Below are 12,876 nucleotides of genomic sequence, written 5' to 3'. Positions count from 1 at the left end.
CTTGGAGTACCAAACTTTGGCAAAAGAGTCTAAGTCTGCATTGTAGGGAGAACAGAGGTGCTGGGGCCACCATCCAGCAGAAGAGTCTTCAGATAACAACTCCCTGTGCCTCAAGATGGCAGCACAAAGGACAGGGGTTGGCTCTTAGAGGTGGCCAGTTTCCAAGGGAAGAACTTTCCAAACATTAGAAGCTTCCAAAAATGGATTGTGCTGCTCTATTTATGGAAATAGATACTTGCAGCTGCAAGTGACAGAACATCCAATTCAGACTTCTCCAAGTTAACAATAACCCCAAAAAAGGCAGGCGGTATTTTTTGGCTGATAGAATGGAAAAGTCCAGCGGTAGAGCGTAGCGTCAGGCACGGCTGGATCCAGGGAATCAAGGATGTCCTCAGGACACTACTTTACTCTCCACACTGAGCTCTGCTTTCCTCCACACCGATCCTTTCTCGGGTTCCATCCCTCAGGGCAGCGGGTGGTCACCAGCATCTCTAGGTATATATTCTGTCTTCTGTTTCCCCCAGAGGAAAGCCCCTAAGTCCAGATGTCAGAACCCACTGGACTGACCTGGTAGTCACATGCCCATCCTGGAGTCACCACAGCCAGAGAAAAGACTGGCTGGGCCTAGGTCCCATCCCTGCTTCCAATCCAGTCCCAGTTGCCAAGGGAAGTTCAGGGCTCTGATTGGCTAGGCCTGGGTCTTGGGCCTCTCCAGTAGCCAGGAGTAGTGGCTCCCATCTGAGCCACTTAGATGAAAGGTGGATTGAGTTTGTGAAAGGTCCCTGGCTCCCAGATCAAGAAAACAAAAGTTACCAGCACCCAAAAGCCCCTGTGCCCCCTTTCCCCAGAGCTAACTGTAGCCCTGTCCCTCCCCGGGGGAACCCCTAGCTCTCCTTCTCAACATAGATTAGTTCTGGGGTGCTTGTTCTCATATAATTGGTTGGTTGTTTTTCTGGGGGGTAATTAAGTTTGTTTATTTATTTTTAACGAAGGTACTGGGGATTGAACTCAGGACCTCCTGCCTGCTAGGCACACGCTCTACCACTGAGCTACACCCTCTCCCTGTTCTCCATGTAATTGAAATCATGATCACGTCCTACTCTGTGCCTGACTTCTTTCACTCAGCTTGGTTTGTGAGATTCATTTGTATTGTTGTGTTTGTTGATCATTCACTCTCATTACTACATAACATTCCATCAGGAGAGGAAACCACAATTTATTTTCGCATTCTACTCCTGACGCACATTGGGGAAGTTCCCAGCTAGGGGCTTCAATGAGTAGCAATGCTGTAGCTTGTAGGCTGCTTCTGGTGCATGTGTGCTGGCATTTCTGGTGAGTGTCTACCTAGGAGTGGAATTAACTGCTGGGTCATAGGGCTTATGTGTCCAGCTTTAGTAGATACTGCCAAACAGTTTTCCAAAGTGGTTGTACCAATCTGATTCTTGGAGCATCTAGTCTCTGGATTAGCTGGCATCTGTGTCCCATACACCCTGAGAGTCCTGACACTGGACTTCACAGAGAATTGGGGCTTGTCAGCAGCTGCATCCTGGGTTCTGGGCCCACAAAGAGGCAAAGAGGTCCTTCCTGCTTTCTCCTGTCCCATCTCAGGCATTTGATTCTGTCCTGCCCACACCATTCTGAATCTTCCCCTTTTAGGAGTGAGTTTTTAATATCAAAGTGTTTCCTTGCATCCCAGATGGATGAGCGTAGTGGAAGGCTTCATTTCCACAGTGCTGAGGGGCAGGGGAGCCCCATTCACCCCTTTGGCTAGAGTGTTGGGGAGCTCCTGCCACACACGCGTTCATCTCAGCCTCAGTACTGAGTGGCCAAAGGTGCCCTTGATTTTCCCCAGCTCAGCCAAAGCTTTGTAAGTGGATTTTCCAGGATTCCTGACTGTCCTCCACTTTTTGAATCAAACAAAACAAAACAAAACAAAACAAAACAAAACAAAACAAAACAGCAAAACCTTTAGCCGGGCCATTCTCAGAAAGAGGAACCCAAAGTAGGATGTGGTTTTACAATCAGGGGAAATGGATCCCAACGTGGTAAGATGGTGGCACAGGGTGACACGCTGTCCCACTGCTCTGAGCAGCTTCTGCATCTAACCCAGGGTGAGGCCCAGGCCCAGGCCCAGCTGGCAGGGCCACCAAAAGAACATTTGTCTCAAACTAAACATTTCCTTTCAACTATTTAAAAAATATGTTTTTAAGAGTCATTTAGTTAGTTAGTTAGGTTTTTTTTGTTTTTGTTTTTGTTTTTGGTAGGGGTGAGTAATTAGGTTTATTTATTTATTTATTTTTAGAGGAGGCACTGGGGATTGAACCCAGGACCTTATGCATACTAAGCATATGTTCTACCACTTGAGCTATACCCTCCCTCTTTCAACTGTTTTTAAAAGTAATTCAAATCCAGGAGGATGTGATCTTAGGGTAGGTAAGTATTTGTCTAAAAAATAAAAATTATGGAACATAAAGGAAAAGATTTAAGAGGGGGTATAGCTCAGTGGTATACTCTTGGCACACTTTGCATACACGAGGTCCTGAATCCAATCCCCAGGACCTCCATTTAAATAAATAAATAAACCTAATAACCTCCCCCCTCAAAAAAAGGGAAAAGATTTGACTATCAACATTCAAAACTCCTACTCATCGAAAAGATACATAAACACAACTTGAACAAGAGGACATTTCCAACTCATTCAGTCAACAAAGGAATTGAATCGAGAGACTATAAAGAAACCCTACAAACCCGTAAGAAAAATACAAACAACCCCACAGAAAAATGGGCAAAGTTTATAAGCAGACTATTTGCAGAAGATAAACATTTTATGGATAATCAGAGAAATGCAAATTAAAATGAGAGAGCATTTCTTTCCCATAAAAGTGAGTAAATTTGACGATACCAAGTGCTGGCAAAGATTCGGAGATGAAGTCCCTTGTTACTGGTTACTACCACTTTACGTGTAAAGTTAATGATGTGGTTAAACCTGTCATAGGTTATACTCGTGATCCAGCAGCTCCAGTCTTGGTGTGTGCCCTCCAGCAGAGCTGTCCAATACGGCAGCCACAGCAGCATGTGTTTCTTGAGCACTGGAAATGTGGAGAGTGTGACTGAGGAACAGAATTTTTAAAAATTGTATTTAATTTTAATTCATTTAAATGTAAGATGTGGTTACTTGATTTGTTTACCGGAAAATTTTTCAGTGTATTTGGAACAACTTGGATCTGTGAACCTACTTTTTTTATAACATGTAAATTGTAAAATTTTACGAAATGTACATTGCAGATGAAATATTTTAAATGAAAACCTAGTGTCCAAATTGCAATGTGCTGTTAAGTGTAAAATACTCACCAGATTTTGACACGTTAATAGCAAAAATTGTAAAAGATCTTACTAGTAATTTTTCTATACTGACAATGTATAGAAATAACCATGGTTTGGATATACTTGGTTCAACAAAATATATTACTAACTTAATTTTATCTATGTCTTTTTCTTAAAAATGTGTCTACTGGTAACTTTGACGTTACACATGTGGTTCACATTATGTTTCTCTTGGACAACATTCATCAGGACTCTCACTTGTACACAAGGAGGTGCACGCAAGAGTAGATACATTGTAGCATCATTTGTAAATGAGTAGACACAAACCTTGAGGTTCCTCAACAAGAGAGGGGTAAATAAATTGTGGTTTATTTACCCAGTGAAGTACCACTCAAGAGTTAAAATGAATGAACTAGGGCTACATGTATCAGTGTGGATAAATCTAAAGATGCTGAGTGGCCAAAACAAGTTGCAGAAGACTTAGAGCATGTTTGTGGCTACATATTAGTATAATAAAAGGATAAAAACATGCATGGAAACTATAAACAACCAGAATCCAGGTGGTGGTAACCTGGAATGGGCGAGATACTTCAAAGACCTCTAATCTGTAACATTTTGCTACTTACTAGGGAATGGGTTTGGTTACACTGAGCTATTTCAACAACGTGTTTGATGGCAAAAGCCATTTTTAAGCATTTGGTTTCTGGTCCAAAAGTTTCAAAGAACTTCAGCCTTTGGTCCCTCTCAAGTCTGGGATTGTCTGCCCAGCAGTCCTACCGTTTTCCATCTTTGCTGGCTGGTCTCCCACGTATGTGTGTTCCCGAGGTGGGAAAAAAAAAGATTTGACTTGGGTCTGTTGGCATCTTGAACTGGGGGCACTGCTGTGAGGGATGCAGACAGACCGCCCACCTGTGATAAGAGGCAGCTTAGCCTAGATGGTGACCTGGGACAGCGGGAGCCACAAGTCCCCTGGCCGGGACTCCATCCCAAGCCTCCTGATGGCAAATGTCTTGACATCCTGACGGCCAAAGGGTCCTTTTAAGGACTCACCCATCACACCTGGGGGCCTCATTTTGCCTTCGCTTCCTTTGCAGGACGACTGGTATCTGAGAAGTAAGAGCAGGATGCCCCCTGGGGTTGACTGCCCCATGGAATTCTGGACCAAGGAGGAGAATCAGGACGTGGCAGTTGACTTCTTGCTGCCCACGGGGGTCTATCTGAACTTCCCTGTGTCCCGAAATGCCAACCTCAGCACCATCAAGAAGGTATGATCTTGACCTTAACACTAGTCCTCAGAGCTTGGAATTCAAAGAGACAGGCAGACAGACAGACTCTCTCACTCTCACACCTGGTTTCTCGGATTTGAGATCCTCAGTTACAAATTTTAAAAGATAAAAATGATATCCAAGAATTGTTTTAAAACCTGCAGTTAGAGTCCTGACTTTCCAAATTCAGCTCGCACCTTTATCAGGGCACGTTTACCACCCCCCACACCTGAGAGCCCAGTGAAAGCGTCAGGGTGCTGGTTCCCACGGTGGCCTGTCATCCTCTCCGTGACTGTGCCACCGTGTTTGGAACCACACCCCATCCACAGCCACTTAGGAGTCTTACCGGTCTTTTGTCTTTAGAACTGTTTTCTTAGTAAACATCATCTTTGGAAGTGGTTTCTGGCTCTGTTGAATAATTTTCAGGGTCAATTACTCAGTCAAAGGATTAAACGTCTGGGTGGTATTCGGTGAATATTGTGACTTTTCAGAGGGCTTGTCTGTGGGATTTTATGGGTCGTGCCAGAGGGCAATGCCCAGAATTTGAAAAGCTATACTTGGGAGCAGAAAAAAAAGGAAAGGAGTCATGAACCATCCTTGGTTTTGTTTTGTTCGTTTGTTTTTTAACTCTTCCCTTCCTGGATGTTTCTTTAAAACTTAAAAAATTTTTTTTCATTTCAAAAGCAATATGGACACATTGAAATTTAGGAAAATAAAAGAAAGTAGAAGGAAAAGTTGCCTAACACTTTGGCTGTTTCCTGTTTTCTTTCCTATATTGTGTTTTTTGTGATAATTCTGATCATGAATTTTTTTCTGAGTTAACGTTACAACATTATAACATATCTTTTTTGTGTTATTAACTTTATATAAATATCATTTTAAAGTCAATCTCGTTTTTCTGCCTACAGAGCCATATGTGCATGTTATTAAAATTCCAATACCCCAGAAATGTAAAACGCATCGGTCCCTGCAGCCTCACCTCACGCCCCAGTTCGATTTCAATTTCTTCATATTTTTATTTATACCAGGGACCAGGTAGTAAATAGCGTAGGCTTTGCTGGTCTCGTCGTGGCTGCTCAGCTCTGCCATTGTAGGGCCAGAGCGGCCGGAGAGGGTGCCTAGCCGATGGGCGTGGCCATCTTCCAGTAACTTGGCAAACCCGAGCTTGCCAAGTAATTGACACGTTTATTATTGTTATTTTTATGGGAATGGGCTTGAATTACAACCGTTGTTCTATAGCTTGGGGTTTTGTCCTACTAAGCGCTGTGTCTCCAGCCCTCTGTGCCCGTTCGTTCTTACGGGTGTCCTTAGATTCTGGGCCACCCCCCTGTGCTCTCCCTTTGCATTGATGGACCACAGTTATCTGTCCCCCGTGGAAGAAAAATAGGGCTGTTCTCTCCTTTTCCACAGTCTTCTCTGTGACTCAGCAGTGAGCGCCTTTGCACTAAAGCCTGACTGTTAGATGGCGCCCCAGTGATCCCTGGGGACACCTCACCCCGAGGCTACACACTGACAGAACAGGAGCTGAACGCAGCCCACAGAGGTGTTTATGGCCCCCTCAGTGTGTTAAACTTTTCTGAATTAGTGGCCAACATTTAAAGATAAGGTTGATGAGCCCCAGAACGATTAGCTGGGTGCCAGGAGGTCCTGTCCAGCGGGCCATCCCTCAGGCCAGTCCACAGGGGAGAGAGTAGGACCCACCACTCAGCTCTGGACTTGAGCGCGTACCTGGCCCCCTTCACAGAGGAGCAGTGATGGACACCCCTGGTGACCCAATGGTCAACGCTCAATGGATGGAGAGGGTAGCGGTCCTGGGATCTTGCCTTTGCCTCCCTGTCAGGGTCATGCAGCTCCAGTCACCTCCCGGCTCCCCGGGGCCCCGCCTGCCTTAGCTAGAGGGGCTGACCGGTGACTGTCCCTTCCAGGTGTTGTGGCACCGAGCCCAGTATGAGCCGCTCTTCCACATGCTCAGTGACCCCGAGGCCTATGTGTTCACCTGCGTCAACCAGACTGCGGAGCAGCAGGAGCTGGAGGACGAGCAGCGGCGGCTGTGCGACATCCAGCCCTTTCTGCCCGTTCTGCGCCTGGTGGCCCGCGAGGGGGACAGAGTGAAGAAGCTCATCAACTCCCAGATCAGCCTGCTCATTGGCAAAGGTACCTCCACTGGGCCTGCCCCCCGACCCCTGACCCATGACCCCCACGCTGACCCAGCTCCCCCTTCCCCCCCAGGCCTCCACGAATTTGACTCCTTGCAAGACCCGGAGGTGAATGACTTTCGAGCCAAGATGCGCCAGTTCTGCGAGGAGGCGGCTGCGCGGAGACAGCAGCTGAGCTGGGAGGCCTGGCTGCAGTACAGCTTCCCGCTGCAGCTGGAGCCTTCAGCACGGAGCTGGGGACCAGGCACCCTGCGCGTCCCCAACCGGGCCCTCCTGGTCAATGTCAAGTTCGAGGGTAGTGAGGTGAGCGGTGGCTCCTGCCAGCCTGTGTGCTGCTGTGTCCATGGGGGACGGTTCCCCTGCCAGACTCCCGGTCACCCACCAGCCTTCCAGGTCCACCCTCCTCCCAACTACATCAGGTATTTGTGGTATATCTGTGCACATGAGGGGCTCGGCTGAATGTCCCACCAGGCAAGATCTGAGAGGCAGAGTGACCGTTGGCTTTGGTCATTTGTCCACTCATTTGTTCAACAGATATTTCCTGGTGTCGGCCACGTACCCTCACGGAGCTCACATCCGGAGGCCAGGGGGTACCTACTACGTGCAGCTAGGCAACTGCACCCCCATGCCCCAGAACCCCATGGGCTCTCCACGAGTGAGGAGGCCTGACCCTCCCTCCTCCCCCTAGGAGAGCTTCACCTTCCAGGTGTCCACCAAGGATGTGCCCCTGGCACTGATGGCCTGCGCCCTCCGGAAGAAGGCCACAGTGTTCCGGCAGCCACTGGTGGAGCAGCCCGAGGACTACACACTGCGAGTGAACGGGAGGCATGAGTACCTGTACGGCAGCTACCCCCTCTGCCAGTTCCAGGTGAGGGCTGAGGTCTGGGAGGGGCCTTGGGCTCATGGGTTCCCCACAGCCCTGGCCCGGGGCCTGGGTGGTGGGGGTAGGGGTGGGGAGGCAGTCCTTGGCCCCTCTTGAGCCCAACAAGCCAGATCTCAGGGGATCACAGTGAGAGTGTCCTCTTGCTGGGCCGGCATCTCCCCGAGAGCACAGGGAGGTATGTGGGGACAGGAAGAGCCAGCAAGAGAGCCCCCAAAAGGCCTGGCACAGGCAGTGGTCAGATGGGTAGCCAATCATGCAGGGAACAGCTGGGGCCGCCCCATCGGCTGCTCACTCTGCCCCCCATCTCAGTACATCTGCAGCTGCCTGCACAGCGGGCTGACCCCGCACCTGACCATGGTGCACTCCTCCTCCATCCTCGCTATGCGGGACGAACAGAGCAACCCCGCCTCCCAAGTCCAAAAACCACGCACCAAGCCGCCCCCCATTCCCATGAAGAAGGTGAGCGGCACCGTGCACTTACCCTCCCCCCACCTCTCCCTCCCACCTGTTGCCCAAGCCTGGAGCCCACTGGGCAACACTGTGTTAAGACTTGGGCCTTGGAGCTTGGGCAGCCAGCGCGACTGGACTGCTGGGGTGGGGGCCTGTCTGAACTCCCCAGGGCAGCTTCTAGGCCTGGCTCTCAGGCCTCCTCTCCTCACTAGGACCTGCCTGCTGCACTGCGGGCAGGACTCCATGGGTCCTGGGGCCCCTGGGGGGCCTGCATGGCAGGTTTTCTGGTAACGGATGGTGTTGCACGCAGGTACCTGAGCCCTGTCGTGAGCCTGAAACACTCCCACCCCACCCCCACCCAAGTGGCCACCAGCCTTGTCAGTGGCCGAGGCGTGCCCTCCTCTGAATTCCTCTGCTCTAACAGCTGGCTTCTTGCCTCCACCCCGCCCAGCCTTCCTCAGTGTCTCTGTGGTCCCTGGAGCAGCCTTTCTGCATCGAGCTGATCCAGGGCAGCAAAGTGAATGCAGATGAGCGGATGAAGGTAGGGGCTCCTGGGCCAGGAAGGGCATAGGGATTATGTGTTTTCTGCACAAACACGGTGGCTGTGACCTGGAGGGGTGGTGGAGGAAGAAGGGGGGTTTACACGAAAGCCACCTGACCACATTACCCGGCATCCCTGCCTGGGGTGATTGTGAGCTGCTTCAAAACAGGAAGGGGGGAGGGGAGCAGGCTGGCCAGCCAGAGGTGCCGATTCGGAGAAACCGGGCCCAGCGAATTCTGGGTATTGACTTTGGTGTTGTTTGTGGGGCCAGGCCCAGCCCAGGGACGTGGGAACCACAGAGTCTAGGAGGTGACAGGCACAGAAGAGGAGCCGCTCCCACTGGCCAGGGGCCTTGGGGCTCCAAGGGGGCACTGGGGTACGGCGGGGTGCATGCAGCCCAGACCTCAATCCTGGGGCCAAGCCCACTTCTGGGTCGTTCACAAGCCCACCTCCTTAGTCCTTAGGATGGCCTGCGAGATGCAGGTTTTCTCGTCCCATTTGTAGGACAGAAAACCAGGGTCCATATAGATCAAAGCTCTTTCTGGAGCACTTTTTCACTGGGGTAACTTCCCAAGCAGGGCAGGTCTGGGTTTCCGTGAACGAATCATGGAGGGTTGGATGGAGGCAGCTTTCTGACTGGGCGATGAGGGTAGATTTGGAGGAGGCAGGGCAGCATGTGCGGGCGGCATTAAACCCCTTCCACAGAATCCTTTGTATGATTCTGAGCAGTGCGGGAACCCCTGAGTGCTTGAGCTAGAAGGGCCCCAGGAGTTTCCAAACCCTGATGGGGAAACCAACACCCAGAGCAGGGAGGCAACATGCCCCAGAATCCTGCCGAGCTGATGGGGAGCATAGCCCAGGGCGCCTTCCCTGTCACCCAGAGCCACTCATCCTGCTCAGGCAGCCAGCCATCCCTCTTCCAGACCCCTTTCTTCCATGTGGGGAGTGGGGTTCGGACCCACATTTCAGGAGGAGACTCGAGCCTTAGGTGGGAGGGAGAGGGAGGCTGGGCCTCGGCCACCTGTCACCCGTGCCCGTGCCTTCCCCAGCTGGTGGTGCAGGCCGGGCTCTTCCATGGCAACGAGACACTGTGCAAGACGGTGTCCAGCTCAGAGGTGAGCGTGTGCTCAGAGCCCGTGTGGAAGCAACGGCTGGAGTTTGACATCAATGTGTGCGACCTGCCGCGCATGGCCCGCCTCTGCTTTGCACTTTACGCCGTGATTGAGAAGGCCAAGAAGGCGCGCTCTACCAAGAAGAAGTCCAAGAAGGCGGTAGGTGGGGCTGGTCGGGAGGCTGGGCCAGGCCTCAGAGAGCCAGTGGACTCCCTGCTGGGTCCAGTCCAGTCCTGCAGCTCCGGGGCCGCTGCTCGCCCTGCTCCCAGCATCCCGGCAGCCTGGGGATGGGGTCTAGAGGGCCTCTGGACCCAGACTCCCCACCCCTCCCACCCTGACCACCACCCCTGCTGTGTGATGGTGCTGGGTCTCTGGGCTCATGAGCAGGGGTCTCAGAATATCTGGGCCTGGGACTTTGGTCCTCGCGGGAACCTGGAGGCAGCCCCCTGGGGTGAAAGGACAAATGCAGTGTACTCCCAGGGAGCAAGGGGGCCTGAGACAGCAGCCGGCCAGGCATGGAGTGGTGGTCGAGCACTGAGTCACTGGGCCCAGGATGTGACTGGCCACCAAGCCATGCTGACTCACTGGTAGCTGGGCCAGGCCAGATCTCTGGGGCTGATGTGGTTTGTTTGGGGCTTTCTCAAGAAGCCAAGAGTGAGATGCATCCCGGAGCAGAAGGGAGCCAAGGGGTAGCTGACCCTGCTGGCTGCCTCGCAGGGAGTCTGGGCCTGGCTGGGCCCATCCTGCAGGTGAGCAAATAGAGGCTTTTCAGCAGCTGGACTCCTTTCCCAGGACTGCCCTATCGCGTGGGCCAACCTCATGTTGTTTGACTACAAGGACCAGCTCAAGACCGGCGAGCGCCGCCTCTACATGTGGCCCTCCGTCCCAGGTGGGCCCAGGCCAGAAGGGCAGGTGTGGGGTGGGGGGGCAGCTCCCAGACCTGGTGGCATTCCCCTTGTAACTCCATCTGGCCCTGTATCCAGATGAGAAAGGGGAGCTGCTGAACCCCTCGGGAACTGTGCGGAGTAATCCCAACACTGAGAGTGCAGCCGCTCTGGTCATCTTTCTCCCTGAGGTGGCCCCCCACCCTGTGTACTACCCTGCCCTGGACAAGGTCAGTGAGGGGTCCAGGACCTACCCTGCCTAGAAACCTCAGGGCTAAAGATTAACTTTCCTGACCCTGCCTCTGAGGCTCCCCAGGACTTGGTCCCCGCACCCCGTGAGTTGCCTGGGGCTGGAGGCTGGGTCCCCCACACACCTTGACTCTCTGTAGTTCTCATATGTCCTAGAGCAGTGGTTCTCAACCAGGGGCCTCTTTGCCCCCCCCCAGGGGACTTGACAATGCCAAGGACAATTTTGGGGGTCACAACTAGTGGGAGAGATGCTCCTGGCGTCTTGTGGGTGGAGGCCAGGGATGCTGCTAAAGACCCTGCACGGGAGGGACGATCTCCACCACTGAGAGTCATTGGCCCACAAAGGCAGCGCTGAGGCATTGACATCGCCCTGGGGGCCCTGCCAGGCTGGCCCAGGGCCCCAGGGGCGCCACTGAGAGCAGGGCCGCTGTTGCAGATCCTGGAGCTGGGGCGGCACGGGGAGCATGGGCGCTTCACGGAGGAGGAGGTGAGCTGGGGGCCGTGGGCGGTGGGGTGTGGGCCCGGCTGCAGCGCTCACGCCTCCCCGCCTGCGTCCTCCAGCAGCTGCAGCTGCGGGAAATCCTGGAGCGGCGGGGATCCGGGGAGCTGTATGAGCACGAAAAGGACCTGGTGTGGAAGATGCGGCATGAGATCCAGGAGCACTTCCCCGAGGCGCTGGCCCGGCTGCTGCTGGTCACCAAGTGGAACAAACATGAGGACGTGGCCCAGGTGGGCGGTGGGGGCAGGGCCGGGGAGGGGGCCGGGCCTGGAGCCAGACCACCGCCTGCGGCCCCCGCCCTGACCACCGGCTCCCCCCAGATGCTCTACCTGCTGTGCTCCTGGCCTGAGCTGCCTGTCCTGAGTGCCCTGGAGCTGCTGGACTTCAGCTTCCCCGACCGCCACGTGGGCTCCTTCGCCATCAAGTCCCTGCGGAAACTGACGTGAGTCCTGCGGGCTCCCTGCTCCTCAGAGGGCCGCTTTGCCCCAACGTCTAGGACTGGGTGCTGGATGGGGCCTCCTGCGCCTGCCCTGACCCCTCCCCAGCTGCAGACCCTTCCCCAAGCCGTTAAGCTCCGGGCCCCAGCCGGCCTCCCTTGTCTGCAGGGACGACGAGCTTTTCCAGTACCTACTGCAGCTGGTGCAGGTGCTCAAGTACGAGTCCTACCTCGACTGCGAACTGACCAAATTCCTGCTGGACCGGGCCCTGGCCAACCGCAAGATCGGCCACTTCCTCTTCTGGCACCTCCGGTAGCTGGACTCACCTGGAAGGCCGTGGGGAGGAGGGGCCTCTTGCCTGCTGGCCTGGCGGGCCAGGCTGGGAGGGGCTGTGTGGCCCTGCCAGGTGAGGCTCAGCCCCTCCTCTTCCTCCAGCTCCGAGATGCACGTGCCGTCTGTGGCCCTGCGCTTCGGCCTCATCATGGAGGCCTACTGCCGGGGCAGCACCCACCACATGAAGGTGCTGATGAAGCAGGTGAGGCTCGGGGCCCTGCACTCTCACCCCACGCTGGGCTCTACTTTCTGGTCAAGTCGCCTCGACCTCGGTAGAACCGAGGTTCGGAGCCTGCCCACACTGCCTTCCCATCCTCCGGGCCAGGGGGAAGCTCTGAGCAAACTGAAGGCCCTGAACGACTTTGTCAAAGTGAGCTCCCAGAAGACCCCCAAGCCGCAGACCAAGGAGCTGATGCACGTGTGCATGCGCCAGGAGACCTACCTGGAGGCCCTCTCCCACCTGCAGTCCCCGCTTGACCCCAGCACCCTGCTGGCTGAAGTCTGGTGAGCCCCGGGCCCCAGCCAGGGCCCCTCCCCCCACCCCCCAGAGGCCCTGCGGAGGGCCCGCCGCTGACTGCGCCCTGCCCCAGCAGCGTGGAGCAGTGCACCTTCATGGACTCCAAGATGAAGCCCCTGTGGGTCATGTACAGCAACGAGGAGGCCGGCAGTGACGGCAGCGTGGGCATCATTTTCAAGAATGGGGATGGTGAGCAGGCCAGGCCCTGGCCTCCCCATACTGCCCT

At 53.9% G+C, this 12,876-nt stretch overlaps 1 protein-coding gene across 9 annotated transcripts in view; it reads left to right on the top strand.

The window, feature by feature from the left end:
* Positions 1-12,876, top strand: part of PIK3CD (phosphatidylinositol-4,5-bisphosphate 3-kinase catalytic subunit delta) — a 46,922-nt gene that overhangs the window by 29,285 nt on the left and 4,761 nt on the right. For 5 of the 9 annotated variants that reach the window (XM_072975433.1, XM_072975437.1, XM_072975435.1 and 2 more), the window contains 16 exons: positions 4,419-4,589; positions 6,515-6,743; positions 6,819-7,048; positions 7,434-7,613; positions 7,938-8,087; positions 8,530-8,619; positions 9,669-9,890; positions 10,524-10,620; positions 10,715-10,845; positions 11,301-11,351; positions 11,426-11,593; positions 11,684-11,805; positions 11,969-12,112; positions 12,236-12,335; positions 12,459-12,637; positions 12,724-12,839. In XM_072975433.1, coding sequence (XP_072831534.1) covers positions 4,449-4,589; positions 6,515-6,743; positions 6,819-7,048; positions 7,434-7,613; positions 7,938-8,087; positions 8,530-8,619; positions 9,669-9,890; positions 10,524-10,620; positions 10,715-10,845; positions 11,301-11,351; positions 11,426-11,593; positions 11,684-11,805; positions 11,969-12,112; positions 12,236-12,335; positions 12,459-12,637; positions 12,724-12,839 — 2,350 coding nt within the window. In that variant the 5' untranslated portion in view covers positions 4,419-4,448. The remainder of the gene's footprint in view (positions 1-4,418; positions 4,590-6,514; positions 6,744-6,818; positions 7,049-7,433; positions 7,614-7,937; positions 8,088-8,529; positions 8,620-9,668; positions 9,891-10,523; positions 10,621-10,714; positions 10,846-11,300; positions 11,352-11,425; positions 11,594-11,683; positions 11,806-11,968; positions 12,113-12,235; positions 12,336-12,458; positions 12,638-12,723; positions 12,840-12,876) is intronic. The other 4 variants (XM_072975440.1, XM_072975441.1, XM_072975439.1 and 1 more) reach the window with 3 other exon arrangements.

This window comes from Vicugna pacos, chromosome 13, assembly GCF_048564905.1.
Source record: "Vicugna pacos chromosome 13, VicPac4, whole genome shotgun sequence".
Taxonomy (NCBI): Eukaryota; Metazoa; Chordata; class Mammalia; order Artiodactyla; family Camelidae; genus Vicugna; species Vicugna pacos.
The sequence above is the reverse complement of the archived record's forward strand: the minus strand, read 5'-3'. Positions and strand labels throughout refer to the sequence as shown.